Source organism: Perognathus longimembris, chromosome 8, assembly GCF_023159225.1.
Source record: "Perognathus longimembris pacificus isolate PPM17 chromosome 8, ASM2315922v1, whole genome shotgun sequence".
In the NCBI taxonomy this organism is placed as follows: Eukaryota; Metazoa; Chordata; class Mammalia; order Rodentia; family Heteromyidae; genus Perognathus; species Perognathus longimembris.
Window position 1 is genome coordinate 28,432,680 of NC_063168.1, and position 27,615 is coordinate 28,460,294.

Below are 27,615 nucleotides of genomic sequence, written 5' to 3' on the forward strand. Positions count from 1 at the left end.
AAGAATAGCAAAACTCAACAACAAATGCTGGAGGGGGTGCGGGGAAAGAGGAACCCTTCTCCATTGTTGGTGGGAGTGCAAATTAGTACAACCACTTTGGAGAACAGTATGGAGGTTTCTCAAAAAGCTCAATATAGACCTACCCTATGACCCAGCCACACCACTCCTAGGCATCTATCCGGAACAGGAGGCCCCAAGATATCAAAAAGACATTTGTACTTCCATGTTTATCGCTGCACAATTCACAATAGCCAAAATGTGGAAACAACCCAGATGCCCCTCCACAGATGAATGGATCCAAAAAATATGGTACCTATACACAATGGAATACTACATAGCGATTAGGAATGGTGAAATATTGTTATTCACAGGGAAATGGTCAGAATTTGAACAAATAATGTTGAGCGAGACAAGCCTAGAACACAGAAAACAAAGGGGCATGATCTCCCTGATATATGACTGTTAAGATGGGGTGACGGAGACACAGTAGAGACCAGGTCTGTGAAACCAAAAACTGCTTCAAATGGTATTTCCCACAGGATTGGGTCAGCGACCCAACATTATGTAACTAAAACCAAACAACTACTCAATATATAAAGGTCAAAATTTGACCTCTCAGTGGAACACAATAGCTCAAAAGCTATGTATGTAGGTTCATATAAGACTACTGTCGACATACTGTCTAATGTCGACATTACATTTAAAGCCCTAGGCAAATTTTCTTGGGTGTTGGCCACGTGGCTACTGTATATGTTCTTGGTACATTATGTATTGTATATATGTCTACCTGACCTAGGGAAGGGAAAGAAAAACAGGGTGTAAGATGTCACAAGAAATGTGATATCTTACACACTGCCCTACTATGTAACTGTACCCTTTTTGCACAACACCTTGTCAAAAAAAATTTTGTTTAACTAATAAATAAATTTTTTAAAAAGCTTTAAAAACAAAAAAAAGAGTAGCAAAACCTACTAACACAGGAAACAGCACACATTTTTGTATTTTTTTTAAGTTAAAAGATATAGTAAACAATGGAAGAGACCAAATTGAGAGAGTGTGATAAAGTGGGGGGAAAAAACAAGTTCATCAATACCCATCCTCCCCTACATCTGCCCCTTGGTTCAAGTGTCCCAAAGGCAGTGTAGTGGAGAGGCACTCTCTCCCACCTCCCACACTTCCGTAGCCCTTCATACAGTGACTGGAATAGGTATGAACAACCAAGTCAAGGTCTTAGATCACCATCTTACTACCGTCCTAGGCCTAGGTTGAAATCTGCTCGTCCTCAGTGCGGTCAGCGCCCGGCACCAGCGCCTGGCTTGTCCCCGCCGTCCTCGGTCCTCCTGGCCTGGACGTGGGAGGCGAAGGCCGTGAACATTTCCTGAGCGGTGAGGTGGGCGCCACGCATGATGAGGCGATGCCCGTCTCCTGTGGGAAGGGTCCAACAAGGGAGTTAGGCATCGGGGTACAGCGGGGCTGGGGCTGCAGACACTCCCACCCCGCGCCGCCTCCGCGCCGGTCCCTCACGCAAACCCACCGAACAGCACGTCCACGCAGGGCTCGGAGCCGTCGTGCCGCACGTCCGCCGTCACCGCGCAGTTGAGGTTGGTGGAGCGGACCCGCTCGCTGCTCACCGCCTGCAGAAAGGCCCTAGGGCGGGGACACGCGCCGGGGCCGGGCTCAGCGGGCACCGCGGCGGCCCCGAGCGCCCCGCCCCCGCCCGCGCCCCGGCGCCTACCTCGTCGACTCCACGTTCTTCTCGAAGGGGCAGAACTGAACCCGAACCTGCTTGACGGACCGCAGCCCAAGCCGAGCCATGGCGGCTGCCATGATGACCTCCGCCCCGGAAGGACACGCGCGGGCGGAAGTGCTCCTCCGCCAAAACGGTGACGGGTGCAAAAGGCTAGGAATGGCTGGCCGTCTGCCGCGGTGACATCGCGGCCTCTCGGGTACACTTCGGGCAGTTACCTGCCTGTCCGGCCTCCAGTCCGGCGGAAGAGAGAGGAAGAGGTCATTTTCTCACAGGGCTTGGGGAGGGACCCCATCTAACCTGACTTCAAGCATGTCAGATCTAGGTTAACACCTAAGTCCTGGCTCCTTCCAAGAAGAGGACACTACCACAGCAAAAAGTATCCACCTACCAGGTGGAAAACTTCAGGCCAGTAACTGAATAACCAAAGCTTAAACGTGAAAGTCCAACAGCTCAAATATATACATATATTACTGGGGGTTGAAGTCCCCGGCTTTCCACGTTCTAGGCAAGCACTTGAGCCACGCCCCCATCAATCCATTGTTATTTTCTGTACAGTGGATTGAACCCAGGTAGGCAAATAGTGTATCACTTCACACCCCCAGCCCAGTCCAATATGGTGTGTGTGTGTATATGCTGGTGCTGGAGCTCGAACCCAAGGCTTAGTGCTCTTGCTTGGCTATTTCACTCAGGCTGGCTCCACTTCCAGCTTTTTTTTTTTTTTTTTTTTCTTGTGGTGGGTCAGAGCTTGACCTCATAGAGCATGACTCAGGGCCTGGACAATGTCCCTGAGCTCCTTTGCTCAAGGCTAGTGCTCTGAGCCACAGCTCCACTTCCCATTTCTCCTTTTCTTTTTTATTTAATTAATTAAAAAAAAATTTTTTTGTCGGTCATGGAGCTTGAACTCTGGGCCCTGGGCCCTGACCCTGAGCTCTTCACCTCAAGGCTAGCACTCTACCACTTGAGCCACAGCCACTTCCAGTTTTCTAGTGGTTAATTGGAGATGAGTCTCATGGACTTTCCTGCCAGGGCTGACTTTGAACTGCAGATCCTCAAATCTTAGCTTCCTGAATAGCTAGGATTACAGACATGGATTACAGGCATGAGCCACCAGGGCCAGGCTAACTTCCAGCTTTCTGCTGGTTAGAGATAAGAGTCGCACTGACTTTCCTGCTTGGGCTGGCTTTGAACCACAATCCTCAGGTCTCAGCCTCCTAAGTAGTTAGGATTATAGGTGTAAGTCACCAGTGCCTGTTCTACATATAGATATGCTTATTCCACCTGTGTGGTTCCCCACAAATTAACTTTTTAGCCTGGCTCTTAGGACTTAAGAGGAAGCGGTATTTGGCCTCTCTGATTTTTATTTATTTTCCCCTTGCTCTTTCTCTCCCAAGACCCAGCCTTCTATCCCCTTTTCCACTTCTAGCTCTGAGATGCCCTCACTGAAGGGAAACCAGATTTGAACCTCCCAAAGATGCTGACCTTTCAGGTTCCAGGTTATGGTTTTGACATTTACTCTGGATTATAGGTTTTTAAAAGTCTATATTCTGTGTAGTTTATGTATGCTTCCTTCCATGCTCCCAATTCTAGAGTTCTTCAGTTCCATAGATCTGGGCTTTTCCAGCCAGGATGTGGAACTCTTGGACCTAGACTGGTTAGGATTCCACACTGGTTCCCAGGCAGGAAAGAAAAGGCAGGTGCCAACGAGGGTGCTGGTGTTGCCGCAGGGCAAGCCACGCCTGCTGATTTCCCACCAGGTAAACCTCAGGGCTAGGTCCCCTTCCTCTCAGGTTGCTTAATAGCTGAGTTGTATGGGCTGTGGGTGCTCCAAGCCGTAGAGGGGGCTCCAAGCTCTCCAGGCTGTTGAGGCTGCTGTGAGGCAATTCTGTCGTCTGGACCTCATGACAAACACCTGGTAGGGCAGGAGTAGAAAGCAGATGGCTGGTTGGAAAGTGCTAAAAATAGAGCAGTGGTGAGTCTGGGCTGTGGGTCACTTAAAGCAGTTAAAAAGTGGTGAGGAAAATGTGGACTGGGGAGGGGAATGACTCACAGCAACAGGAGGGCCTCCTGTGGACTCTATTCTTGGGCAGGGGCTGTTGTAATAGACAAAGCAGTGCCCCATCTAGCTGCTGGAAGATGCCAAGCATGAGCAGAGTCTGGCGAAGCTCCAGAGACAGGCCCCACTGCTCCTCTTCTAGCAACTCCCTGACCACTCCAAAGTCTTGTCTGAGCTGCAGCGCCCCCTGCAGGCTGAATTTCCAAGTACAATGTGACCAGCTGCTTCTGGCCTCCAAACCCACATAGCCCCTCTCATTTTCCAGTTTCATTCATCCCTCTTTTCTCCCCACCTGAACCGGATCCCATGGGTGAGGATGTAGTCAAGCCAAGCACCCAGTATGGCTGTCAGTGCATGACTGAGGGCAGGAGCCTGGGCTTGTGGTGGCAATCCCTGCAATCCTTGCAATATAGGTTCCAGTACAGAACGGACCACCATCCCAGCATACTCACTAGGAGCACTGGGAAGTTCTAGAGTGAAAAAAGAAAAAGAACAGGAAGTGAGGCTATAGAATGTTTGGGAAAAAGAGAGTATGATATCAGGAGAGAGCGGCACAGAATGTAAATAAAGTCAAGGATGGAGACAGTAATGTAGAGCTATGATTTGGAGAGGTTGGGTCACTATTCCCCTCCCCCGCCCCCCTCAGAATCTGGGAAGGAAAAACTGCAATGAGGCAATGAGAAGTTACCAGGACAGAGATGAAGTCTCCAATACCGGCCCCGTGGCATGTGAAGCTTGAAGCCCTGTGTGGCTCGTTTATGACATTCTTGAAAAAAGATAGTTAATGACTCTTCAGGCAGGAGCTATAGGGATAGAAAGAAAGTAAAAGGACCTTATCTGTTAGGAGACTTGTCAAATTATGATGCTTTTCTAGAGCTAAGGGCCATGGCTCAAGTGGTAAAGCAATTGTCTAGCAAGTGCTAGGTCCTGTGTCTAATTCTAGTAACAACAACAAAATAAATTCCTTTAATTTGAGATGTTCAACTTGGTGTCCATAAACCCTAGAATTACATGCATAATTGTTTGGGCTTGGGAATTTTCTTAGGAGAGATGCCGTAGTTTTCAGTTTTTCAAGTGTTCTGACCTAAATTATGAACAATTGCCTTAGGAATACCCTGTTCTGCTCAGCTTGCTTGATCCAGTGGATGGAAAATTCTCCATAAAGTAATAAAATTAGTTTTATTCTATAAGGACTTTAGGGGGGGAAAGAGATGGCCTTCACCACTATCTACATAGTTCTACTTCCTGCTTTCTGGTTGGAGATAAAATTCTCATAGACATTCCTGCACAGGCTGGCTTTGAACTGCAATCTTCAGATCTCAGCCTCCTGAGTAGCTAGGATTACAGGTGTGAGCCACCCAGTGCCTAGCTGGGTGAGAGAGTCTTATCTCCAATCAACCAACAAAAATCCAGAAGTGGAGGTATGGCTCAAGTGACAAGAGTGCCAGATTCGAGCAAAAATATTTAAGGACAATGCGCAGACCCTGCATTCAAGCCCTAGTACCGGTTTACACACTTACACACACACACACACACAAATTTACAGTGTTAAAAGTCAGACAGATGGGTAGAGGTTGAGGGGAAAAAAAGAAAGTATAATACTCTTCTGATTATCATCTAAAAGGAAAGGCAGGAAGTGCATTTATAGCAAAAACAATAATTATTCTACCATTCTGACATCTAGGAAACTTTATAATGTTCTTTCATTAAAGATCCTACTACCATTTCTACAGAGCAACATAACCCACAACACAAGAAAAGTTACATTTTTAAAAGGCTTTGAGCCGGCGCTGGGGGCTCATGCCTATAATCCTAGCTACTCAGGAGGCCAAGATATGAGGATTGAGGTTCCAGGCCAGCCCAGGGAGTAATAATGACACTCTTATCTCCAATAAACTACTCAAAAAAGCTGGAAGTGGTGTTATGGCTCAAGTGGTAGGGCATTCGCTCACCTAGAGCAAAAAAGGGACATTGTCCAGGCCCAGAGTTTAAGCTCTGGGACTGGCAAAAAAAAAAAAAAATGTTGGTTTGGATTGCCAGTAGGTTTTATTTTTACAGAGAGAGAAGAAAGCAATAATGAGGGTCTCACTCTACAACCTATTTTAGAAGAAAAGAACCTAAAGAAATAAGGCAAATTGCAGCAGCTCTGGAAAAAAAAAATGTGAGCGGAGTATAGTGACATTTACCTACCTACAATCCCAGCACTAAGGAGACTGAGACAGGCGATGGTGCATTCTAGGCCAGTCTAGACTAGAAAGTGAACTTTTGGGCAGCCTGAGTGACATAGCAAGATCCTATCTTTAAAATAAAAGTAGGGGGGGTGGGAGAAGAGGGGGAAAAAGAAAAAGAAAAATGTAGATGCTGTGGAATCAAAAGAAAAGGCCTGGGAGAGTCTGGGGGACGGGTAGCGCAGATATAGGAGCCCATGTGACTTTTTAGAACAGCTATCAATGACTGCTTTTAGTCTAAATCTAAACTTTCCCTCCAGAAAATCAGATTCTTCTTTTTTTCTTTCTTCCTCTTTCCTTTCCTTTTTTCCTTCCTCCGTTTCTTTCTTTCTGTCAAGTAAACTATCTTTTTGCCACTAGATGTCTGTTAGGAACTTCTACACTCCATAATCTAGTACAAGGAGCACAGTATGGGGCTGGGGGTATGGCCTAGTGGCAAGAGTGCTTGTCTCGTATACATGAGGCCCTGGGTTCAATTTCCCAGCACCACATATATAGAAAATGGCCAGAAGTGGCACTGTGGCTCAAGTGGCAGAGTGCTAGCCTTGAGCAAAAAGAAGCCAGGGATAGTGCTCAGGCCCTGAGTCCAAGCCCCAGGACTGGCAAAAAAAAAAAAAAAAGGAGCACAGTATGAAACTGCTCCCATACCATCTGGGACCTTGTAGTTAAGCTTGAGAGAAAAATCACAATATCTGATTCTTCTTCATTGTCCTAGGATCATGTGTGAAGTACCATGAGCAAAAGCTCAACTGTACAACTGCCAGAAAGAGAAACAAGTCATGTGAAGGGCATTGTATAGTGTTTAGTTCATATGGTAAGTACATTTTCCCTTTCCCTCTTGTTCTATTCTCACTCCAGCTACCAAGAAAAGTCCATGGGACTCTATCCCCAATTTTCCAGTAAAATGTCATAAGTGGAATTCTGGCTCAAGTGGGAGAGTACCAGCTATGAGCAGAAAAGGTGGAGTGAGAGTAGAGTGAGAATATACGGCCCTGAGTTCAAGCCCCAATATAGGCAAAGAAGCCTTCTTCAGTATTGGGGATTGAACTTAAGGCTTCATGAATGGTAGGTACATAATCTACTACTGAACTACATTCCCAGCTGTATTTCATTTTTTGAGGGTGGGAGAAGTGGTGCTGGCGATTGGATCCAGGGCCTATAGCATGCTAGGCAAATGCCTTTCTATTTGAGCCACAACCCAAGGACCTCTGCTTCTCTCTTTCTTTCTTTCTTCCTTCCCTCCTTCCTTCCCTCCCTCCCTCCCTCCTTCCCTCCCTCCCTCCCTCCCTCCTTCCCTCCCTCCCTCCCTCCCTCCCTCTCTCCCTCCCTCCCTCCCTCCCTCCCTCCCTCCCTCCCTCCCTTCCTTCCTTCCTCCCTCCCTTCCTTCCTTCCTTTCTTCCTTCAAGACAGGGCCTCAATTTGAGTTGGGCTGGCCTCAAACTTATCTTCCTGCCTCTTCCTCCAAAGTCAGGCCTGTATTTTTTGTTGTTGTTATTTATTTTATTTATTATTATTTATTTTTTTTGCCAGTCCTGGGCCTTGGACTCAGGGCCTGAGCACTGTCCCTGGCTTCTTTTTGCTCAAGGCTAGCACTCTGCCACTTGAGCCACAGCGCCACTGGCCCCAGGACTGGCCAAAAAAAAAAAAAAGAATATCAATCCTTTGCAACTTTTAGTGAAATAATGAGCCTGAGCATGAATGTTAGTGGCTATTAACATCACAAGAGAGTTTAACTTTAGTAGTATAGAGGAAAGGGGATGGGCCTAAAAACAAAACTGATCATGAGTCAAAAACTAGCTGTGGCAGTAGGGCATATTCGTATATATTTGTATATTTCAAAGTTTTCTATAGTTTTTACTCAACAGAGATGAGATCTAAGAATTTCTCAAGCACACAAACCCTGGAGAGTCTTATCTCCAATTAACCAGCAAAAAATTGAAAGTGGAGGTGTGGCTCTAGTGGTAGAGTGCTAGATATGTATAGAAAAAGTCCAGAAAGCCAGGTGCTGGTGGCTCATGCCTGAAATCCTAGCTACCCAGGAGGCTGAGATCTGAGGATCACAGTTTGAAGCCATCCTGGGGAGAAAACGTCCCTGAGAGACTCTTATCTCAAGCACTCAAAAACCAGAAGTGGAGCTATGGCTCAAAGAGATAGAGCACAAACCTTAAGCAAAAGGGCTTAGGGACAGTACTCAGGACCTGTGTTCTAGCCCCACGATCAACAACAACAAAGAGTCCAGAAAAAACTGCATGCCCTAGCTGGGTGCTGGTGGTTCATGCCTTTAACCCTACCTACTCAGAAGGCTGAAATCTGAGAATCAAGGTTTGAAACAAACCTGGGTAAAATAAATCTGTGAGACTCATCTCAAATTAACCAGCAAAAAGCCAGAGGTGGAAGTGTGGCTCAAGTAATGAAGTGCCAGCTTTAAGCAAAAAAGCTAAGCAAAATATAAGGCTCTGAGTTCAAGCCCTGGTACTGGCACATGGGCACTTGTGCACGTGTGTGCACATGTGCACACACACACACTTTGGTTTTTTCTTTCGCTGGTTGTGGGGCTTGAACTCTTCAGCTCAAGGCTAGTGCTCTACCACTTTGAGCCACAGTGCCACTTCCGGTTTTCTGGTGGTTAATTTGGGATAAGACTTTCATGGACTTTCCTGTCTGGGTTGGCTCGGAACCACAATCCTCAGATCTCAGCCTCCTAAGTGGCTAGGATTACAGGTGTGAGCCACTGGCACCCAGCAACACACACAAACACATACATACACACACACACCTTTCCAGGCCCTGCTGAGTTCAAGCCCAGGAAAACAAACAAATACAAAATTAACAAAGCAAAAAGATAAATCTCTAAGGAGATTTCAAATCACTGAGATGTTCCACTCTGTCCACTCAGCTCTCCTCCAAGTTAGCATAGAGCAGGATCTTAATTGTTATTGTTAGGGGCCTTGTTCTTACCTTCATCTGAGCCGTTAGTTTCTGAATCTCCAGGCCCAATTGCTGCTCCACCTCTAGAGCTATGCTTTCTTCTGAGGTCAGGTTAGACAGAGTTTCCACTTCATGCAATAGAGGCTTTGAATGAAAACTGAGAGTGAGGACTCAGCCTAGTCTAAGCTGCTCCCCTCCTCACTCCCTAGGCACTCACTGGTAAGTCCTTTTGGATCAAGAGCAGGAAGGAACCTGGGAACCACGTTGTCAGGTGGTGCTGAGCTCTGCCCAAAAACCAGACCAAGGTTGTCTGCAAGGTACAGAGTCCTAGTGCAATCGGTGCAGGACCTACGAGGGCAGCAGCCAAGCATTGTAGGGGTCCTTTGGAAGGAGGCTGATTTTAGAACAGAGTTATGGAATCTCCTCAATTGTTTTGTTCCCCTTTGCCCCATGCCAGGACCCCATCTCACCTGGAGACTGATGAAGAATCAATCCTGACCTAAGTTCTTGAAGGCCATCCAAAAGAGGAGGAAAGAGCTTCTGCAACAGTTCAGCAGTACCAGAGGCTGAGACAGGATTGCTCTGATCCCTAAGAGTTGATCCCAAAGCCTTGCAGAAACCTGAGGATAAAAGGGTATAGTCTGATGGGAGAGGGGCTACTTGTAACTTGTAACACCCCCAGTGTCACACTCTTCTCACCTTGGTCCCAGGTCCAGATCAGAGACTGATGAAGTAGTCTGTGACACATGGAGGCCAGTTCCTTCTCACATTCCTGAGGCAGATATGCTAGTGGGAGAAATAACTCTGGAGCTTGAAAACAAGGACTCCCTTTCCACAGACCCTTTCCACTCAATGATGGATCCTCCAGGACACGAGTGTGATGGAAAGCAAGACTTGGCCTTGAAAGACTAGAAGGCTGTAGTCTGCTTCTGTTGTCAGGTTGTCAGGTGAATAGGCTGGCTCAGAAGGAAGAGACACCAGCCCTCCCAAATGCCCACCCAGGCCCATCACTTACCCTGTCCCAGTGCCTGACTCAGCTGTTGTGCCACTGCTTTGGGGTCCCTCCAGGGTCCCAGAGTTAGGTCCAGACTTTGAGCACATGTTGCCCACAGCAATGTCCAGTACTGGCTCCACAGGACTCCTTTTTCTCCAAGCCCTGGTCCACTGCTATCTAGAACTGACAGGTTCCCTATTAAGCTCAGAAGCCCTGGTAGCAGCTCCTGCTCCTCATGGCACCACCTGCGGAGCCTTTTCTGCCAGCCAGATCCCCTGAGTGCTTCCTCCAGCAGACTAGCCACCTGGCAACCCCGCTCCCGGGTCAGGAGGCAGAACACACGGGTCTGGGGAAACGGGCGCGCTGCCCCAGGGAGGTGGCTCATGACATTTTCCAGTAGCTTGGAGTAGACTGGAAGCGCCAGCTCCAGTTCGGCGAGTTGGGACGTCCAGCCTAGGCAGGCGGGTGCTCGACCGAGAACACGAAGCTGCATTTCAATGACCGCATCCAGGCGCTGGACGGCTAGTCCGAGAGGTCGCGCTACGAGTAGCGGCTCAACAGTGTCCCCAAGGCAGACTCTGGGGATTGTGCCTCGGAAAGGGTACAGCTGCAAGTCGCGGCACAGCGGAGGCAAAGGCCCGGGGGCGCGGGCAGGCGCGTGGGGGGACAAGGTCCCCAGGAGACGCACGACAGCCTGGAGGTGGCGGGCGCAGTCCCGGGCCTGGAGGAGCTGCTCCCGCTCGCGGTGCAGCCGCAGCAACACCGCCCGCAGACGCTGCAGAGCCGGGGGCACCGGGCCGCCCGCTGCGGGCTCTCCCCTCCGCTCTGCAGTCTCCTCGCCGTGGTCCTCATCCGCGTCGGCCCGCGCCCACCATGGCTGCCCACCGGGAACTCCGCCTATCCTAGGTTCCGGGAGGGGCGCGCTCCCGGCAACTGGCAGCCTCCGCCAGCCACGTACCTCCGGGCGGAGGGCACCCGTCCTCCTTCCCTCCCACTGCTGCTCCCTGGCGCCTCCCGGTCGGGCCGACAGTGAGGGCACATTAGCGAGTGGAGGCAGAAGGCCACCGGAACGAGACACCTGGGCCATGGGGCGGCGAGCTAGAAATGAACCCCAACGATCCCTCCTCTCCCCCTCCCCGCACCGCTCCGCGCCCGCCGTACCCGGGAACTCCGCCCCCTCCCAAGAGCTCTCCACCCGGCAGCCGAGGGACCGACCTTGGACCCTCTCGCGCTCCGTAGTCGCGGCTTCTGCCCCTAACAAAGATGGCCGCCCTCTCAGCTCAGAGCCCCACCCCTTCGCCCCAGCCCCACCCCGCGGGCCTCAAATTCCAGGCTTTCAGTGTGGGGTTGTGTCTTGTCAAGTCACCGTTGACGAAGGGGCGAATCCAACTAGGTAAATAGTAGAATGAGACGGAGAGGGTCCCAGGGGACAAGCATCCCCACTTCAAATCTACTGTGGTCTGGAGAAAGGTGGAGAGTCCTGGTACACATTCCTAGGTCTGACTCACCCCTCTCTCCTTTATGGTGGACAGCCCCGTGTAGCCTGGCTGCTCGCTGGGGGTGGGGTGGGGGGAGGCGTTGCTGTTTCCCAACTCTTCAAGGAATCTGGTCCGCAGGACTACCGGGAAGAGATAAACGAGACTCCCAGCTCCCCTCCTCACTAGTCGGTCAGTGTCGCCCACGCTTTCTTCCCAGCAGCTGTGTGGAACTCGCCCACCCTCACACCCTCTCCTGCTGGCGCCACACCGGGCTCTGCGGGCTTTGGAGAGGAGTAGCTTCGGGATTACTCGTGGGGTAGGCAAATGTGAAGCGTGGGACCCGGAGGACAATACTGATGTAATAAATGCTCGAGCAGACGATGATCGCCGAGTTGACCACTGAGGAATGGGTGTATGAGTGTTTGGGGGAAAGAGGGCACGATTGTGAGGACACGCTAAGAGAATGTCACTAAAGTGAGAGCACTGCAGAGAAGGCCTCCTTCAGCTGGACTTTGGATACCCACAAGTAGGTGATAGGGTATTTGGCAGGATAGGGGAGCAGATTTGGGAGCATTAGGAGCTAAACATTAACTGCTTCTTAGTCATGTGTAGAACCTGAAATTCAATAATTCCAAAAGTTAATTCATCCTCTTTGCAAATTAGTTGCATTTCTTCTAATTCTAATTTTAGTTCATAACACAAACATAACATAAACTCAAACTTTTGTAATCCTCCTTTTACTTCACCTAACGTTGTCACTAATATTTCAGGGGGAGGGTTGAGCTTCATCACTTGAACTCTATCCCCCCCCCCTGCCCTTAAAACAAGTCCCTCATTTAAATTCCTGCTACGCCACTGCCACTGGCTTCTTTTAAAGCCTCATTCCTCCAACTTGTACACTTTTAATAATCTGCTAACTGAACATTATACACCTAGATCAACTCCATTCCAGTGATCTATGATCACTGCCCAGATCAAGGTCACTCCTATCATGACAAAGCCCAGACTCTCTTGGCTCTTCAGACAGAGTCCTGGCTTTGTCTCTATTGGAACAGCATCCAGCACCAGTTATGTACCATAAACTGTTGTAGACACTGGGATGATGGAAATAAACTGGAGTGGGGGTGGGGATCTCTTTTTTCCAGGAAGTATCTAGTGGGAGGCATCCAGTCAACAGATAAACAGCATAGTATGTCAGATACCTGAAGAAAAGAAAAGCAAGATGGAGGACAAGGAGCATTTAATAGAGTTGGGTAGTTTCTCTTTTTTAAAGGGGTGTTAGAGAAGGCTTTCCTGAGAAAGTGACATTTGAGTAGAGATAAGGAGTAAGCCATTGGCTAGGAGAAACAGCATTCCATGCAGAGGAACTAACAAGTACAAAAGTACTTAGGTGAGAGCACTGCTGATGTGTTGTAGGAACTTTAAAGGACACTAATGTGGCTGGAGGAGACTTAGAAAACTCACAAAGCTATTGGAGAATCAGATTATATGTGGCCTTGGTTCTATCCTCTGAAGCTAACACTCACTGAAGAAATTACTCAGAATCACAGAGTATGGAGGCAGAGTGGTAGAATGAGTGAAGCCTTGGGTTGAGTTCCTAGCATAAAAAGAACAGGAGGAGGAGGAAAGGAAGGGGGCAACAAAGGAGAAAAGAAAGGAATGAAACAAAAGAAAACTGAAAGAGAACTGTATAGATCAAGCCTTTAAGAATCTTGCCTCTTTTATTAGTGTGTAAGTTTAAATCCAAAGAAGTTAAATTACTTCTCCCAAATAAAGTATCTTGCTGGGTGCTTGTGGCTACACTTGTAATCCTAGCTACTGAGAAGGCTGGGATCTGAGGATTGCCATCCAAACCCACTGGAGCAGGAAAGTCTGTGAGACTCTTATCTCCATTTAACCATTTATAAAAGCCAGAAGTGGATCCCTGGCTCAAGTGGTAGAGTTTGAGCCTTGAGAGGGGAAAAACAAAAACAAAAAACCCAACCTCAGGGACAGCACTGGGGCCCTGAGTGCAAGCCCCAGAATTAGCACAAAATCAAACAAAATAAAACATCTAGTCGCTGACAATCAAAGTTCCATATTGCCTCACCAGTTAGGAGATCAATAAAAAAATAAATGGATAATAAGGTTCTAAATTGTATGTGTCTGGACCCAGCCAGACTGTGTGAGAGGGTGATGATAAAGATGAAAGGATCTGAGGCAGCTTTGAGGAGTGATAGAATTTGAACTGGTCATTTCAGATGAGACAAGACATGGTGAGAAAAGCTGGGTGCCCGTGACTCATGTCTGTAATCCTTACTCAGGAGGCTGAGATCTGGAGAACAAGGTCAAAGCCAGCCCAGAAAGTAAAGTCCACGAGACTTATCCCCAATTAACCACCAAAAAGCCAGATGTGGAGATGTGGCTCAAATAATAAAGCACTAGACTTGAGTGAAAAAGCTACCTTCTGTGTAAGAATCATGATCATCTCCTTTTGGCCTTTTCTCTAAAACCCTAGTAGCTTCCCCTGGCTGGGTTCTCCCTGGCCTGCCTGTGACTCTCAGGTCACTGCCCATCTGTGTAGGGCTTTTAACCCCACCTCCATCCTCACACCGGTGCGTTCCCCAGAGGAACCAGTCTCGAAAAGAAATGATTCTTTAATTTTTAAATTTTCTATGACTATATATTAGTTATACAAGATATGGGGGAAATTCCACTGTGACATTTTTACACATATTTACAATGTAAGGGACAAATGTTTCTTGATGTCCAGTTGGTCTTATGCAATATGGTTTGTTGAAACACCTTTTGTGTAGGACTTCTCCAAATGCTTTTTGTTGCTTATGCTTTAGATCCCTTAAATACTGTGCTACAGGATGAAGTCTGCCATTACTAGCTGGGTGCCTTGGCAGATCTCACAACATATAAGCCTCAGTTCCTTCATCCATGAAATGGAGGCAAACTACCTCACAGAGATTGTGTGAGGATTGAAAAAAGAGAGAAAATTCTAAAAATGTCTGGTGCCAAATAAACTATTTGTTCTTGTCAGTCATGGGGCTTGAACTCAGCCTGGGCACCGTCTCTGGGCTCTTCAGCTGAAGGCTAGCTCTCTACCACTTGAGCCACAGCACCACTTCTGGTTTTCTCGTGGTTAATAGGAGATAAGAGTCTCATGGACTTTCCTGCCTGGGATGACTTTGATCCCTGATCCTCAAATCTCAGCCTCCTGAGTAGCTAGGACTACAGGCATGAGCCACTGGCACCTGGCCCAAATAAATTTTTCCCTACACTTTTCCTATATATCTATGAAAGAAGTATGAGTAAATTGCTGCTTAAATTCATAAAATCTAGAGTTTTTGGACTATAGATATCCCAGATATGGTTTCTGGACCAGTAACATCAGCATCATCCAGGAACCTATGAGGAGTGCAAATACTCAAGCCCCATGCCAGGCCTTTTATTTATTTATTTATTTTTTTGGCCAGTCCTGGGGCTTGGACTCAGGGGCTGAGCACTGTCCCTGGCTTCTTGCTCAAGGCTAGCACTCTGCCACTTGAGCCACAGCGCCACTTCTGGCCATTTTCTGTATATGTGGTGCTGGGGAATCGAACCCAGGGCCTCATGTATATGAGGCAGGCACTCTTGCCACTAGGCCATATCCCCAGCCCCCCATGCTAAACCAAACTGAAAACAATAGGAATAGGGCCCAACAGTTGTATATCAATAAGTCTCCCAGGTGGTCATGACACACACTGTTCTACCAGAGTAGACATCCATTTAAGCCCATTTGGGTGAGACAGGTTTCAGGTTATAGTTGTTGTTGTTGTTTTTTTTCTTTTCTTTCTTGTGTTACATTAGCATGCATTAATTATAGAAAGATTTTTTTGTGTGTGTGAGGCTTGAACTCAGGGCCTGGGCACTGTCCCTGAGCCTCTTTGAGCTCAAGACTAGTGCTCTACCACTTGAGCTACAGTGCCACTTCTGGCTTTTTCTGGGTAGTTTACTGGAGATAAGAGTCTCATGGACTTTAATGCTGGGTCTGAGATCTCAGCCTCCTGGGTATCTAGGACTACAGACATGAGCCACTAGTGCCCGGCTATAGAGAGAGTTCATGTGACATTTTCACAAATGTGTACAATGCACTTTGTGCTCTCCATTATGCTCCCTCAATTCTCTTTCTCTCTCTCTCTTTCTCATGTGGATCTTGGGGCTTCAATTAGGCGTTGGGCACTGTCACTGAGCTTCTTTTGCTCAAAGTTAGCACTCTACCACTTGAACCACAGCACCATGTCCAGATTTTTATACTTACGTGGTACTGTGGAATCAAACCCAGGGCTTCATGCATGCTAGGCAAGCACTCTACCACTAAGCCACATTCCCAGCCCCTAAAAATCACGTGTTTTTTTTTTTTTTTTTTGTCAGCTGTGGGGCTTGAACTCAGGGCCTGGATGCTACAGAGCATTTTTGGTCAAGGGTAGTGTTCTACCACTTGAGCCACAGCTCCACTTCTTTTGGTAGTTTTTATTGGATATGAGTCTCACTGACTTTCCTGCCTGAACTGGCTTTGAACCACAATCTTTGGATCTCAGCCTCCTGAGTTGCTAGGATTTAAGGCCTGAGCCACCAATAGCTAGTTCTTTTTTTTTTGCTTTTGAGACATATCTCACTATGCAGCCTGGGCTGGCCTCAAGCAATCCTCCTTGCTGAAATTACAGGCAAGTACCATAATGCCTAGCTTCATGCTTCCACTTTGTTATATGTGTTGAATTATAGGGGCTGGGGATATGGCCTAGTGGCAAGAGTGCTTGCCTCATATACATGAAGCCCCAGCACCACATATACAGAAAACAGTCAGAAGTGGTTCTGTGGCTCAAGTAACAGAGTGCTAGCCTTGAGCAAAAAGAAGCCAGGGACAGTGCTCAGGCCCTGAGCCCAAGGCCCAGGACTGGCAAAAAAAAGTTGAATTATAAAAAGTTTGAGTTGTATTGATAGCTTTAAGAACTCAAGACTATCCAGGCATGGTAGCATATGCCTGCAACCTCAGTGGAGGTAGAAGGATCTTGAGTACAAGGCCAACTTAGAATGAGGGAGGAGGTAACGAACAATACAAGAAATGTATCCAATACCTAACATATGAAAGTGTAACCTCTCTGTACCTCAGTTTGACAATAAAAATCTAACAACCAAAAAAAAAATACTTAAAAAAAAAAGGCCAACTTAGCCTACATAGAGAGATCTTGACTTTGGGAGTATGGAGTTGTTTTTGTTTAAGGGATAATTATAATATTGTGACTCTTTGAGAACAATGCTCATCTGGCCTTCCTGGCTGGTTTTTCTTGGGAAGAGAGAGAGAGACAGATCTGGGGACTTTGGAGACTTCATAGGGCTCCTGAGCCCTCAAAGAATGACTCCCCTCCCACTACTATGTGGTATTTTAGTTTTTAGAGTGAGCTAGCTCCTTGCTCTTCTAACCTCTTAAATAAATGTTTCCTAACCAGCACTTGTTAGTCTGATCTGGACCTGAATGGTCTAGACAAGAGCACAAGACCCCTGACCTGTTACCTCTACCTTGCCTACATTCAACACTTAAAATCTATAGGGTTCTAACTCAGCAGCCTAAGGCCCAAGTCTTCAGAACTAAAAAGTAGGTGACCCACCATTCTGGTCCCCTACCCACCCCCCAGGTGTAGATCTTTCACACAGTGCTAAAACTGTGGAAATGTGGGGTAAACACGAACACTGATGACCTACTGGAAAGGTTTCAGAGAGTCAGTCTTCAGAAGGTAAGTTGATGAAAGGAGTAAGGCCAGGCCTACCCTCTTCCTCTCCAGCCAGTAAGAGCCTAAGGAAGACAAGGGCAGGCTCTGAAGGCTGGCTGAATGCCATTGCTTGAGCAGGGGAATGTAAGGGGGATGGAGGGGGCAGAGACCCAGTCTGGTGAAGAGAATAGGAACTAGGTTGTGCCTTAGGTGGGATCCTGACCTCATTGTTCTTCCTTTGTTAAAAGAGCATGATTATACACCTACCTTTTGGATTTGCTATAAGGGTTAAATAAAACCACATTTTAAGTGCTGGGCACAGTGCCAACACTGAATTTCCCAGGAAGAGCAGATTTTTCTGGTTTGGGCTTAGAGCACCAGGGCTGAGGCATCTTTCTGTGAAGCATCGACTTTATTCTCACCAATCCGGACTTGTGCCAGAACAGGCCTGGGAAGATCTTCCCTCCACTTCAGAACCCACACAAGGTGCAGGGAGCATCTAGGACCCCAGAGGGCTGTCAGGGGCTTTCATCACCTTCAATCGTCCACCTGTATCTCTTCCTCTGATAGATGAGGTCCAGAACCAGGCCCAGTGGTGACAGGGCTAGGGTTGGGAGCGCCTTTGGGCAATGCTAAGTGGCACAGGACTCCCGGGGACAATGAACATAGCGAGGCCACATCAGCGCGCATTTCCTCCACATCCCGCTTGAGCTTGGCACGGCGGTTCTGGAACCAAGTGACGACCTGAGCATTGGCCAAGCCAAGTCTTGCGGCCAGTCCATCCCGTTCTGAAGGTGCTAGGTACCTCTGGAAGACAAATTGCCGCTCCAGCTCCAACACCTGCTGCGCGGTGAATGCAGTGCGGGACTTACGCTTTCTCCTGCGGGCTGGGCCCGCCCTCAGGGCTTCCTGGACTGCCCTGCCTGTGGGAACGGGAGTAGGAATCAGTCTGGGAGGGAAAGCTGCAGCCTGGGGTCAGGCCAGTAAGTCGGAAAAGAGAGAAGCCAGGACAGAAAACGCTGACCAGAAAGAACCACTGTGCCTTACGGAAGTGCACAGGCTCAGCCAATGCGCTGGTAGGGGACACAAAGCTCAGCCATCCGCTGCAGTACATCCGCTGGAGTCAGCCCAGGGACCTCTGCTGGGGCGGGGGGGAGAGGATGAAGGGTGTGTGTGTTGGGGGGGGGGTAGATGGGGAGGGGAGGGGATCAGGTGAAGGGTCGGACTGTGTAGAGCACAGCCTTTTCGTCCTTTCAGAGCCCTAGGCTAGACAGGCTAACTAGCAGGTTAGGGGTGCCACTAGCCGCTAGTCCGAGTAGGGGCGGTAGACCCAGCCTGGCGAAGGACCTCGGTTGTGCCCTTTCTTCGTCATGTAGGACACTCAGTTCGCGCCTCCTTAGTGACACTCGGGCCACATCTCTCTGAGCTCAAAAGGGAGATGGGAACAAGGAAAGATGTACTTGTAAAGTCGAACCACCCCCAACCCCCTCCCCCGCCGGCAACAACTAATAATCCTGGCATCCTCCTTAAGAACAAAGTGCCTAGGAATAGGACTTGGTAGTCTGCAGAAACCAGAGCATGCCTTCGCTCTTTCCAGCTCACTTGTTTACCAAACTTAGTCTTTTGTCTCCTCCTTGGACATTTTCTGTTGCGGTTGCGATTGCCCCCTCGTACAGCAACGACCAAGGGAGTCGCTGGTTTATCTACAGCCCAGCCCTGCGGGGCTGGGGTGGGGAGGGGAGGATGTGTTCATTCCTTGGTGTGACTGGAGAGTGTGGCAGCTATAAACCTGGAGCCAGAGATGAGACTCCTGACTCCCGTGAACTGAGGACAGGGTCGGATAAAGGTGACCTGGTCAGAGGGAGAGCTTTGGAATTAGAACCAAGGAAAGAGAAATGGAGAGCCCACCAAGTTAAAGAATTCGCGATCTTGCCTGTGCTCTACCTTCAGAAAGCTGCGGAGCGCGCTGCCCGTCAAGTCGGAGGAAAGTTTTACTAGTCAGCTCTTCCAAAGCCCACAGCGGTGACTTGGGATGGGGATCGGAGCGGGGCTCCGGAAGCTGCGGCGCAGAGGGTGCCCTGGGGACCAGACGTGGGCCTAGAATGTCTGCGATGCTGAAGGGCGTCAGGGGCTGGCGTCCTGAGCTCATGGCCCGCCCTGATGTGGTGGTCCAGCTGCCTGCTGAGCCTGGCTCCACAGCCTGGACCCCCCAGTGCTCTCCTCCCCATCTGGGCCCCTTGCCTCGGACCCGCCCCTAGCGCCAGGATCAGCCCGGTGTGCTCTTCCCTCTATACTCCTATAGCGCCCCCCCCCCCCAAGGGCCGTAGATGTGTGGATAGTCTTACTTCTCTGGGGGTGGAAAGGCGTGGAAAAAAGAAGCCAGTTGCTCTTTGCTGAGAGAAAGTAGTTCGGTGCATCTTGAAATATGGCCCATTCTCCTAGACTTTTATCTACTTAGGCAGTGAACTCCCTACCTGGCAGCTCTGGCTCATCAACTCCTGGGCGTAAAATTGCTTTTCTTTGGTCTCAACTGCTAGAGATTTGCAAAGTTCCAAGGAATCCAATCAGGGCTGATTGTGCTATATTTCCCAATCTCCGCTGGGACCTGTCTTCTCACCTGGTTGCCTTGTCCCCATCAACTTCTGTGGTACACACATTAAAGAGATCCTGGTGGCTGGAAGTAGGTCTGGTGTGGGGGTAGGGGTGGGAGGGAGATGACCAGCAAGAGACTTGGGAAGACCCAGAAGGGCAGAGGGACTGCAAAAATGGAGGCACTACAAGGAAGCAAGGTAAGTGGACTAGAGTCTTCCCTACCATAGCTTAGTGGTCTTGACCTAAGTAAGAACACAAGAGACACTGCCAGAAACCTGGCCTCAGGAGGAGTGACATGGAGAGCCCTAACTTGGCACTACTGTTCAGGAGGGGTTGTTGCCTGTGAAGACTGGCCTCCACTTAGGGCCTCCAGTTCACTCCATCAGTGAATCTCTGTCTTTTCATTAAGCTTCCAGAGTTCAGGTGGGGTTTCTTCAGCCTGAGAAGGCTCAGAGTAGGCCAAAGGAAACCAGGGCTTCCAATCAATATAGGGTCACTCTCCATGGAGGACTGACTTCACAGAATCAACTAGATCTTGGGAGAAACAGCTCTATCAGTTGAGGCACAAACTCTGAGGCTTCCCTGGTCTTTTAGTTCTTACATTGTGTTCCATCTCTCTCCCTTTTCTCCCACACTTATTCTGGGCCTCAGCTTACACCCCAGGCTCCTCCTACATAGAAAGAAGGCAGCTCTGGGACACTGCAGTCAAGGAGGGGCAATGGAGCCCCAATAAGGTGGGCTTCCTTCCTCTATCCCATCTCAGATAGCTGGAGGCTTTGCAGCCTACAGGTGGAGAAGCCTTACCACTTTCAAAGAAGGTGCTGTTTTACTGCTAAGATAGAAATCAATTTTTTAGTTTTTCTGCCTTAAAGGAATAGGCCCCTCCTAGATTATCCATTATGTCACAAACATAAAAGCTAATCTCTGCATATCCCACCATTTGTTTAGTGCCTTTCTGTATTCTACCTATCTATTCCCTGTGGCAGCAGTTGGGGTACACCAAAGAGGGCTTAGAAGGTCCTAGGTATCTAGGCCCAAAGACTCCCCCAGTTCCCAGATACCCAAACAAACAACCTAATGATAGTCAGTATAATATACTTGAAGCTTGATGGGCCACTGCTGGGTCAGAGAGCAGAGCCAGGCCACTGTGGAAAGCTAAGCTGCCTCAGGACCTTGTTAATTGGTTATTAATGGTGAGGGGCAAAGGGAGGGCAGGAGAGAGACTCCTCTTGCAGCCCTCAGCTCTCACTATGCTTGTGGTTTCAGTTAATCTGCAATTAAAGCAGATCCCAGGAGGCATCCGGAACAGCCCTACCACTTTCCTGGCATGTATGTCACCAAACAGACACTGCAACCTTTCCTCATGCATCCAGTATATGGCTTTTTTATGTGCATTTCTACCTCTGTTCTCAATTACTCCAGTATGTCTGTGAGGAGCTTGGGGCTCTCCTAATGGGTCTCTGCCTTCCTCTCACCTAGGCAAACTACCTTCTCTCTCTGTAACCAGGCTCTGATAATGGGATTGGATGTTTCTCAGACTGAGGTTTGGGGGAGGAGAGGGAAGTAGAGACTAATAAAGGGAGGATGCCCAGACAACAAGGCCTTACCAAAGTCATTCCATCAGCCAGGGACTCGCCCAGACTATCCTGGGGCCACAGAAGGGGGCTTTTCCCCCCAGTCAAGTGTCTGGAAGGAGCTAGGGTGAAACTGGATCCGCAGTGAGGGGTTGAGGAGCATGAGTGATTAATGAGGGAGATTAAGAGATTAAACTTCAGTTCTGGGTTGGAGGGGTGGGCCTCAACTCTCTAATAGACTCCCCAGGAAGCCCAGCTGGGGAGGGCAGAAGCTCCAGGGTGATCAGTCCTTAAGTGCAGGCTCTACCCCCACTGGCAGATTCCTTCTGGGGAGATTTACCTACTAGTGTTTCACCACAGCCTCCCCAGTCCAAGCTTTCCTTTCCCATCCATCTAGGACAATTTTTCATGTCTCCCTTCTGTTTGCCTCTTCAGACACTTCGATGTTTGGAAACCCCTTCTCCTAGTAACCATCTCCACCTTTATGGACGTTTTCTCACGCTTGCCTTAGCTTATTTTTTCCTATACCAAGCTCTGCAATACCTCACCCCTTCCCATCCCCCCCTCCCCCGCACTTCCCAGCTTGCTCCACCCCATGGTCTGCTCAATAAACAACCTTTTAAAGTCTCAGTTTTCCACCCGCTCATTCCTCTGAATTCTGGGTATAAAGGGGGTGAGTGGAGACCCTCAGAATATCCCTCAAGGATCAGAGCAATCTGACAGACATGTTTACTTTCCCCTGCCCGACTCTTACACAAAATCCACGAAGTAGAGTAAGAGGGAAGTGAGAATTTAGGGAAGAAAATCCAGGAGAGAAGGGTGGGCAGGGTGTTGGACCACCTAGCATACTTTGTGGGAGCGGGAGTGGCCAGACTCAGATGCTACGGTTTTTACTTTGGTTTTGGACCGGTGGGTTGGGAGTTCTTTCCGGCCAGTCCCCAGCTCACAAAGGGCTCTTCGCACCCACTGTACAACCCCACAGGGGAGCAGAAGAGCGGCTGCACACCCTGCCGGCTCACTGTTCTAGGAAAATCCTTTTTCCAGGTCCCTCCCCTGTCCCCAAGGCCTCGGGAGAGCCTGGCCGAGCTGAAACCAGGACCTCCACCCTGAAGGACCGGCCGCAGGCGGAGCCTCCGGCCCCCTCGCTGCCACATCTCTGGACTCCAAAGCACTACGCTGCCAAGTTCCCGGTCCGGAGCCCACGAGAATCGTGGGCGTGATTCATCTATCCGGACACTAAGACCAAAGTGACCTTGGGTGAGAGTGAGGAGGGGAAATGGACCTGGCAGGCCGGGGGCAGCCAGCGCCCAGTCCGCAGCTGAGCAACGTCAGCTACCCGGGAGACGCCCCGCAGCTGCCGCCACCACCACGCTGATAGATGAACCGATGGCGGCGGCGCCCAGTCGGGCTGGAGGGAGACCGAGGGGTTCATGCCAGATCCTAACTGGACCGCCTTCAGCTGCTCCAGAGCCTCAAGGAATGTGTCAAAGACCTCAACCTAAAGCTTAACGCTATTTTCCCTGAGTGCAGATCTGGCAGTCGCTGGGCTCTGGTCTCGCCTCCACCAGGGGAATTTAGGAAGAGATGGAACTGCTCCCCAACTCCTGCAGCTGCTGAGTCCCTGAAAAGTGCCCAGAATGCTTCCACTCTCCTTCCCAACTTGCAGGAAATGCCTGTGGATGCGTGGCCCGGAGAGGCAGATTAGAAGAGGGTGGGAAACTGGAATTTTATAATTAACCCAAAAGCTGGAGACAAGATTACCAGCAAGCACAGAGGTGCAAGAAGCAGATTGCATTCTGGGTGGGGGAGGAGATTCTGGAGAAGGTGAGGGAAGCACTGGTGCTCACCAGTGGGAGAAATTCAAAAAGAGCCAGAAGTGGTGCTGTGGCTCAAGTGGCAGAGTGCTAGCCTTGAGCAAAAAGAAGCCAGAGACAGTGCTCAGGCCCTGAGTCACAGCCCCAGGACTGGCGCGCGCGCGCGCACACACACACACACACACACACACAGAGTGGGTGTTGGGAATTGAATCCAGTCTCAGTTGTGAAAGGGGGGAGGGCTTCCAACACCTGCCCCTCCTCCTTGAAGCTCTCAGTACCTTCAGTCTATTCCCCTTCCCTTCCTTAGCTGCATCCTTCGAAAGGAGTGGTGGGGTTCCAGGCAGTAGGGTTCCATCCAGGCGGTCTAAGAAGCTGAAAAAGCTCCATGTTCAAGCCCAGGTCTTTTCTTAGCCAGGTCCGGAAGCCTCTACTGTAATCACATTCTTTGCAATTGGCCTCCATCTTTGCATGCAGTCACCAGCTACACACTGTGACCCACTTGAACAACTAGAGCCAGACTTTCAGCCAGTGTGGTATTTAGCTCACAGTTTATACTGCCAGCTCTATCCTGCTACTTGGATTCCACTGCCTCTCTATTGCTTCTTTGCTGAAGTTTTCCCTTGGGTCTCTGTTAGCTTAGGCCTCTGTTAGCACCTCTATTGGGCAAGTTTCTAGATTCCTCACCTACAGGCCCAAAGAATAAGGGCACTGGGTGGGTTTACTGCCTGAGCCCAGCAGGAGGGCCTGGGTTTACTGAAGACTAGGAATACATCAATCAGTGGAGCCAGTGCCCTGTCACTAGCAGCTTGTTCTTTGATGTGGCCCTTGTTCTCCCCATCAGTCAGTAATCTCCCCCTTCAACTTTTTTTTTTTTGGCCAGTTCTGGGGCTTGAACTCAGGGCCTGAGCACTATCCCTGGCTTCTTTTTGGTCAAGGCTAGCACTCTACCACTTGAGCCACAGTGCCACTTCTGGTTTTTTTTTTATACATGTGGTTCTGAGGAATCGAACCCAGGGCTTCATGTATACTGGGCAGGGGCAGGCTCTCTACCACTAGGCCACATTCCTAGCCCTTCAACTACTCTTTCACTGTCCTTCTTAGGCCCAAGGCCTTCAGAATCCTCTATGGACAGCCAGGCCGCCAAATCTGACTACCCCAACACCTCCCACCCTTATGTCTTGTTTCCTGGGTTATAAAACCAAAGTACAATTCTTTAGATTTTTTTTTTTCTTTTTTTCACTATTCTTCAGTGGCAGCAGACATGGTCCAGAACTGGCCCTTCTCTTCATGTTTAATTAGGACTCCTCCACTCATGATGAAGCATAGGTCAGTAAGAGCTACCCTCCAATAAAAACATTTATTTATCAGAAAGGAGAGCTGGGGGGGGGGCGGGGTAGGGGCTCAGTTAATTCACTTTCCAAGTTTCACTTAAGAGTGTCCTCTGCTCCTTTGGTAAGACACTGAGAGGGCAAGTGGTGGTAGAAAAGAGACCTTTCTTCATATGAGACTCAGATAATTTTTCATGACAAAGCTTGATTATGTGGAAGGAAAGTTACGGAAGAAGAAGAGAAGTGCTTTTAGAAAGCTTTTATTTCAAAAAATAAAGCCACAGTTAATTTCACATAAATATCTGGGGAGGGAAGGGGAGAGGACTGAGTGGGGCTTGGCCCCTACCTCCTCTTCTCTTTTACACTGTATTGTAAAAGCAAAGGGGATGGCTAAGGAGAAAACAAAGGGAAGGAGTCAGTGAGGCAGTGTTTTTAGGAAGGATCCCTAACATACCCATATCCAGAGGACTGCCTAGGCCCTGGCTTACCTTGCCAAACCAGCGGGACAACCAAATCTGTTTCATTGTCATGTGATCAGGGAGAACTTCATTGTCAAAAAGGAGCTGTACCTAGGAAGGAGATAGAGATACAGTTTAAGGAAATCTCCTCTTATCCTAGAACTACCATGGACCACCCTAGATTTTGTTTCAACTTCCTTTTCAGTCCCTTATCATTCAAAAAAAACAAGTGTGGGATTACTCACATTCTGTGGATTTAGCATCAGGCGTTGACAAAGGACCCTCCGGAGATGGCGTACTTCAGCTCTAACAGAACATCGAACATACTTGTTCTAGGGGGAGGGAAGGGAGGGAAGAAGACAGGGTGCATGAGGAAAGTGTTGCTGGGATATGAGTCTCCTTACAGAGGTTCTCCCCACAGCCCCTCTCACCTGTAGGACATTTTTATTCTTGTCTTTGCCAGAACTGGAGAGAAAAAGACACAGGTTAGGGAGCTTTATCTTTCCTTCACTCATCCTTTTAGGGCCTTGTTATACACCCTTACTGATTGACCTCCCTTCAAGGCTTTAGGTCATCAGCACCCTAAACACACCCATTGACTTGTCCCTCACCTCAGCCGCTCCAGGCATAAGCTCAGCTGTTCATCATAGCGATAGTAGTGGGCTTTTGAGTGGTCGAAGCTGCTGAAGGGGAGGCCAAGGTTGCTGAGGGCTGGCTCTAAGAAGAATGGGGTACTGAGGTACAAATTCCATAGCCCCTCTTTCCCCAGAGAATAAAACTGGGTAGAGGAAAGATTTGGAGGCTTTACTTTACCCCTCTACTGCCAGGAATGTACATACCTTCCCCACTGGGCTGGGTGACCCTGTCCAAGCCTCGGGACTGGTAGAATTCCCGAATCCGTTTCTCTTCACCTAGAAGGGGGATGAAGTATGGGAATTATTTATTTCTCCTTTTTGTTCCTTTGGCTGTTGATAACTTTACCTAAACTTCTGTCACCTCATCATTTTTGCCACCCATCACTAGTCCTCAAGAGGCCCACTAAAGTCGTTAGTCACTCACTGTCTTGCAAGCCGGGCACTAGCTTGTACACAATGTCTTGCATGACCCGGTCAAGTTTGAGGTTTAGTAGTGGCTGTGTCTCGTGGATCTTGATGTTACACATGGGGCAGTATTTGCTGGTTTGGAGGTACTTCACAATACAACTCTTGCAAACTGCCATAAGAGAAAAAACAGATTCTCAAGCTATTTGGGAACCCAACTCATAGAATGGGTGGAACAAATAGTAGAGGCTGGAAGTCAGTTGGCTCAGGACTATGGCCTGGAAAAACCAGATAGGGTCCGGGACACTCACAAGTATGAAGACACTCTGTGATGGTGGTGGCATCCACGAAGTAGCCAGCACACAGGCAGCAAACAATATGCTCATTCAGGTCTTTGATCTTCACTCGGACCTCCTCCTACGGACACACCCTCAGTCACCCATCAACCACCAGTCACACCCCCACCCTAACCCGCCTTGGGCACCTTCCCAGCTCGGGAGTTGTCTCTTTCATCAGACTCCACCGTCAAATCCTGCTGGCAACGTCAACCAGGTACGAACTCCCAGGGGCTGGCACTCCCCCTCCGCCCAGCAGAGGGCTCCGCGCACAGCGGGGCTCCTTTTACGTGGACTCGCCCGACCTTCCTTTCCCCAGGGAGACAACACAACGTTGGCAGCACAGTGCGCAGGCGTTCTAGCGCAGTTTAGCAACTCAACCACAATAGCGCATGCGTACCTGGCACCCTGTCTATGCGCAAGCGCATTGGGCACTTGGCCAGCTACTGCCAGTCTCCTAGCCCTCCCCAGTTTGCATTGTTAGCGGACCGTAGCAATAACCCTGCTGCCCCTGCACCTCGTTCCGTAGCGGGTCCATCTTGTACACTGACTGGAGCTGGTTCCGAAGCCTCATCGCGATCGCAATCTGGCCCCCCTGAGGAGACGCCATCTTAAAGGCTGATCCTGGCCTGCCACTTCCGGTGCCGCCTGCAAGGCGGGACTTGTCTCCCGGCAACGAGGGCTAAGGTCTTTTCGGATTCGTTCACCGTCAGAAAAGCCCCGCCCATGTTCCTTTCTCCCGGTGCGCTCACCTGAGCCCCTTTGGCCCCTCCCCCTCCCCCGTCTGTAATTAGGAGTGGGTGTGTGCGTGTGTGGGAGGGCCCTAAATCTTCGACCTCCTGTGGGAGTCCTCAGAGGTCCTACCCGACCTTGGGACTAACTTTTGGAGGCTGCGAAAGACTGCCCTTCTATCACCAATGGCCCGGCGATCACCGCCTGCTACTGCTCGGGGACGTCGGGCTCGCGTGACTACTTCGTTGAAGAAACCCCGCCCCAGTCCTGTTCTGGTGATGCTGTCGGGATCGGCCGACGGGTCGGTGGTCCCGAGCGCGTTATCCAGAAGCGGGCCCTCTGACTTCTCCACGGCGGGAGTTCCTCCCGGCTTGGCAGAGAGTCTCAGATAGGGTGCCGGGCGTAGGGGTGGGGTAGGAGAGCCCCCCAGGGACTTGGTAGTGCTCCCCCATCGCAGTGTGCCCCTGCTGCGGGGGGGGGGGGGCGGGCAGGCCCTAGTTAATGATGATGATTTAATCATCGGCGCCTGCGGAGGCCTGGGACCGACTAATGCAGAGCAGATGCCTAAGG

The 27,615-nt window shown here is 49.5% G+C and overlaps 4 protein-coding genes across 9 annotated transcripts; all 4 read right to left on the reverse strand.

Annotated features, from left to right (window-relative positions):
• Nucleotides 1-959: 959 nt before the first annotated feature.
• Nucleotides 960-1,862, reverse strand: Mrpl53 (mitochondrial ribosomal protein L53). Its single transcript, XM_048352792.1, has 3 exons — nucleotides 1,736-1,862; nucleotides 1,535-1,647; nucleotides 960-1,425 (listed from the first exon to the last, which is right to left on the reverse strand). The coding sequence occupies exons 1-3, from the start codon at nucleotides 1,825-1,827 to the stop codon at nucleotides 1,292-1,294; spliced, it is 339 nt and encodes a 112-aa protein (XP_048208749.1). The 5' UTR covers nucleotides 1,828-1,862; the 3' UTR covers nucleotides 960-1,291.
• A 1,045-nt stretch (nucleotides 1,863-2,907) lies between these two features.
• On the reverse strand, nucleotides 2,908-11,047 carry Ccdc142 (coiled-coil domain containing 142). 5 transcript variants are annotated; one of them, XM_048352790.1, is made up of 9 exons: nucleotides 9,975-11,047; nucleotides 9,659-9,745; nucleotides 9,430-9,579; nucleotides 9,177-9,307; nucleotides 8,990-9,103; nucleotides 4,492-4,606; nucleotides 4,096-4,273; nucleotides 3,798-3,997; nucleotides 2,908-3,659 (listed from the first exon to the last, which is right to left on the reverse strand). In XM_048352790.1, the coding sequence occupies exons 1-9, from the start codon at nucleotides 11,038-11,040 to the stop codon at nucleotides 3,403-3,405; spliced, it is 2,298 nt and encodes a 765-aa protein (XP_048208747.1). In that variant the 5' UTR covers nucleotides 11,041-11,047; the 3' UTR covers nucleotides 2,908-3,402. The 5 variants fall into 5 exon arrangements, with proteins under 5 accessions (XP_048208747.1, XP_048208745.1, XP_048208746.1 ...); XM_048352788.1 differs by having other exon boundaries at nucleotides 9,177-9,340; XM_048352789.1 differs by having other exon boundaries at nucleotides 9,430-9,600.
• A 6,520-nt stretch (nucleotides 11,048-17,567) lies between these two features.
• On the reverse strand, nucleotides 17,568-19,335 carry Lbx2 (ladybird homeobox 2). The gene is made up of 2 exons (XM_048352797.1): nucleotides 19,114-19,335; nucleotides 17,568-18,092 (listed from the first exon to the last, which is right to left on the reverse strand). The coding sequence occupies exons 1-2, from the start codon at nucleotides 19,316-19,318 to the stop codon at nucleotides 17,707-17,709; spliced, it is 591 nt and encodes a 196-aa protein (XP_048208754.1). The 5' UTR covers nucleotides 19,319-19,335; the 3' UTR covers nucleotides 17,568-17,706.
• Nucleotides 19,336-24,724: 5,389 nt separating this feature from the next.
• Pcgf1 (polycomb group ring finger 1) lies at nucleotides 24,725-26,975 on the reverse strand. 2 transcript variants are annotated; one of them, XM_048352795.1, is made up of 9 exons: nucleotides 26,831-26,975; nucleotides 26,290-26,395; nucleotides 25,998-26,150; nucleotides 25,778-25,849; nucleotides 25,550-25,655; nucleotides 25,370-25,403; nucleotides 25,184-25,270; nucleotides 24,969-25,049; nucleotides 24,725-24,870 (listed from the first exon to the last, which is right to left on the reverse strand). In XM_048352795.1, exons 1-9 carry the CDS (start codon nucleotides 26,921-26,923, stop codon nucleotides 24,823-24,825), a joined length of 780 nt encoding a protein of 259 aa, XP_048208752.1. In that variant the 5' UTR covers nucleotides 26,924-26,975; the 3' UTR covers nucleotides 24,725-24,822. The 2 variants fall into 2 exon arrangements, with proteins under 2 accessions (XP_048208752.1, XP_048208753.1); XM_048352796.1 differs by lacking the exon at nucleotides 26,831-26,975 and adding an exon at nucleotides 26,463-26,824.
• Between the last annotated feature and the right edge of the window lie 640 nt (nucleotides 26,976-27,615).

Excerpts from the sequence above, each read along its gene's own strand:
- Lbx2 (XM_048352797.1), bottom strand. The coding sequence starts at position 19,318 with ATGAGCTCAGGACGCCAGCCCCTGACGCCCTTCAGCATCGCAGACATT. Across the intron at positions 18,093-19,113 it reads CGCTCCGCAGCTTTCTGAAG|GCAGGGCAGTCCAGGAAGCC; the intron begins GTAGAGCACAGG and ends CCGTTCCCACAG.
- Pcgf1 (XM_048352795.1), bottom strand. The coding sequence starts at position 26,923 with ATGGCGTCTCCTCAGGGGGGCCAGATTGCGATCGCGATGAGGCTTCGG. Across the intron at positions 26,396-26,830 it reads TGGACCCGCTACGGAACGAG|GAGGAGGTCCGAGTGAAGAT; the intron begins GTGCAGGGGCAG and ends GTGTGTCCGTAG. Across the intron at positions 25,404-25,549 it reads TTATGCCTGGAGCGGCTGAG|TTCTGGCAAAGACAAGAATA; the intron begins GTGAGGGACAAG and ends TTTTCTCTCCAG.
- Mrpl53 (XM_048352792.1), bottom strand. The coding sequence starts at position 1,827 with ATGGCAGCCGCCATGGCTCGGCTTGGGCTGCGGTCCGTCAAGCAGGTT. Across the intron at positions 1,648-1,735 it reads AAGAACGTGGAGTCGACGAG|GGCCTTTCTGCAGGCGGTGA; the intron begins GTAGGCGCCGGG and ends TCCCCGCCCTAG. Across the intron at positions 1,426-1,534 it reads CTGCGTGGACGTGCTGTTCG|GAGACGGGCATCGCCTCATC; the intron begins GTGGGTTTGCGT and ends CCCTTCCCACAG.
- Ccdc142 (XM_048352787.1), bottom strand. The coding sequence starts at position 11,040 with ATGGCCCAGGTGTCTCGTTCCGGTGGCCTTCTGCCTCCACTCGCTAAT. Across the intron at positions 9,601-9,658 it reads GATCTGGACCTGGGACCAAG|ACTATACCCTTTTATCCTCA; the intron begins GTGAGAAGAGTG and ends CTCTCCCATCAG. Across the intron at positions 4,607-8,989 it reads AACTAACGGCTCAGATGAAG|CTCCTGCCTGAAGAGTCATT; the intron begins GTAAGAACAAGG and ends CTATCCCTATAG.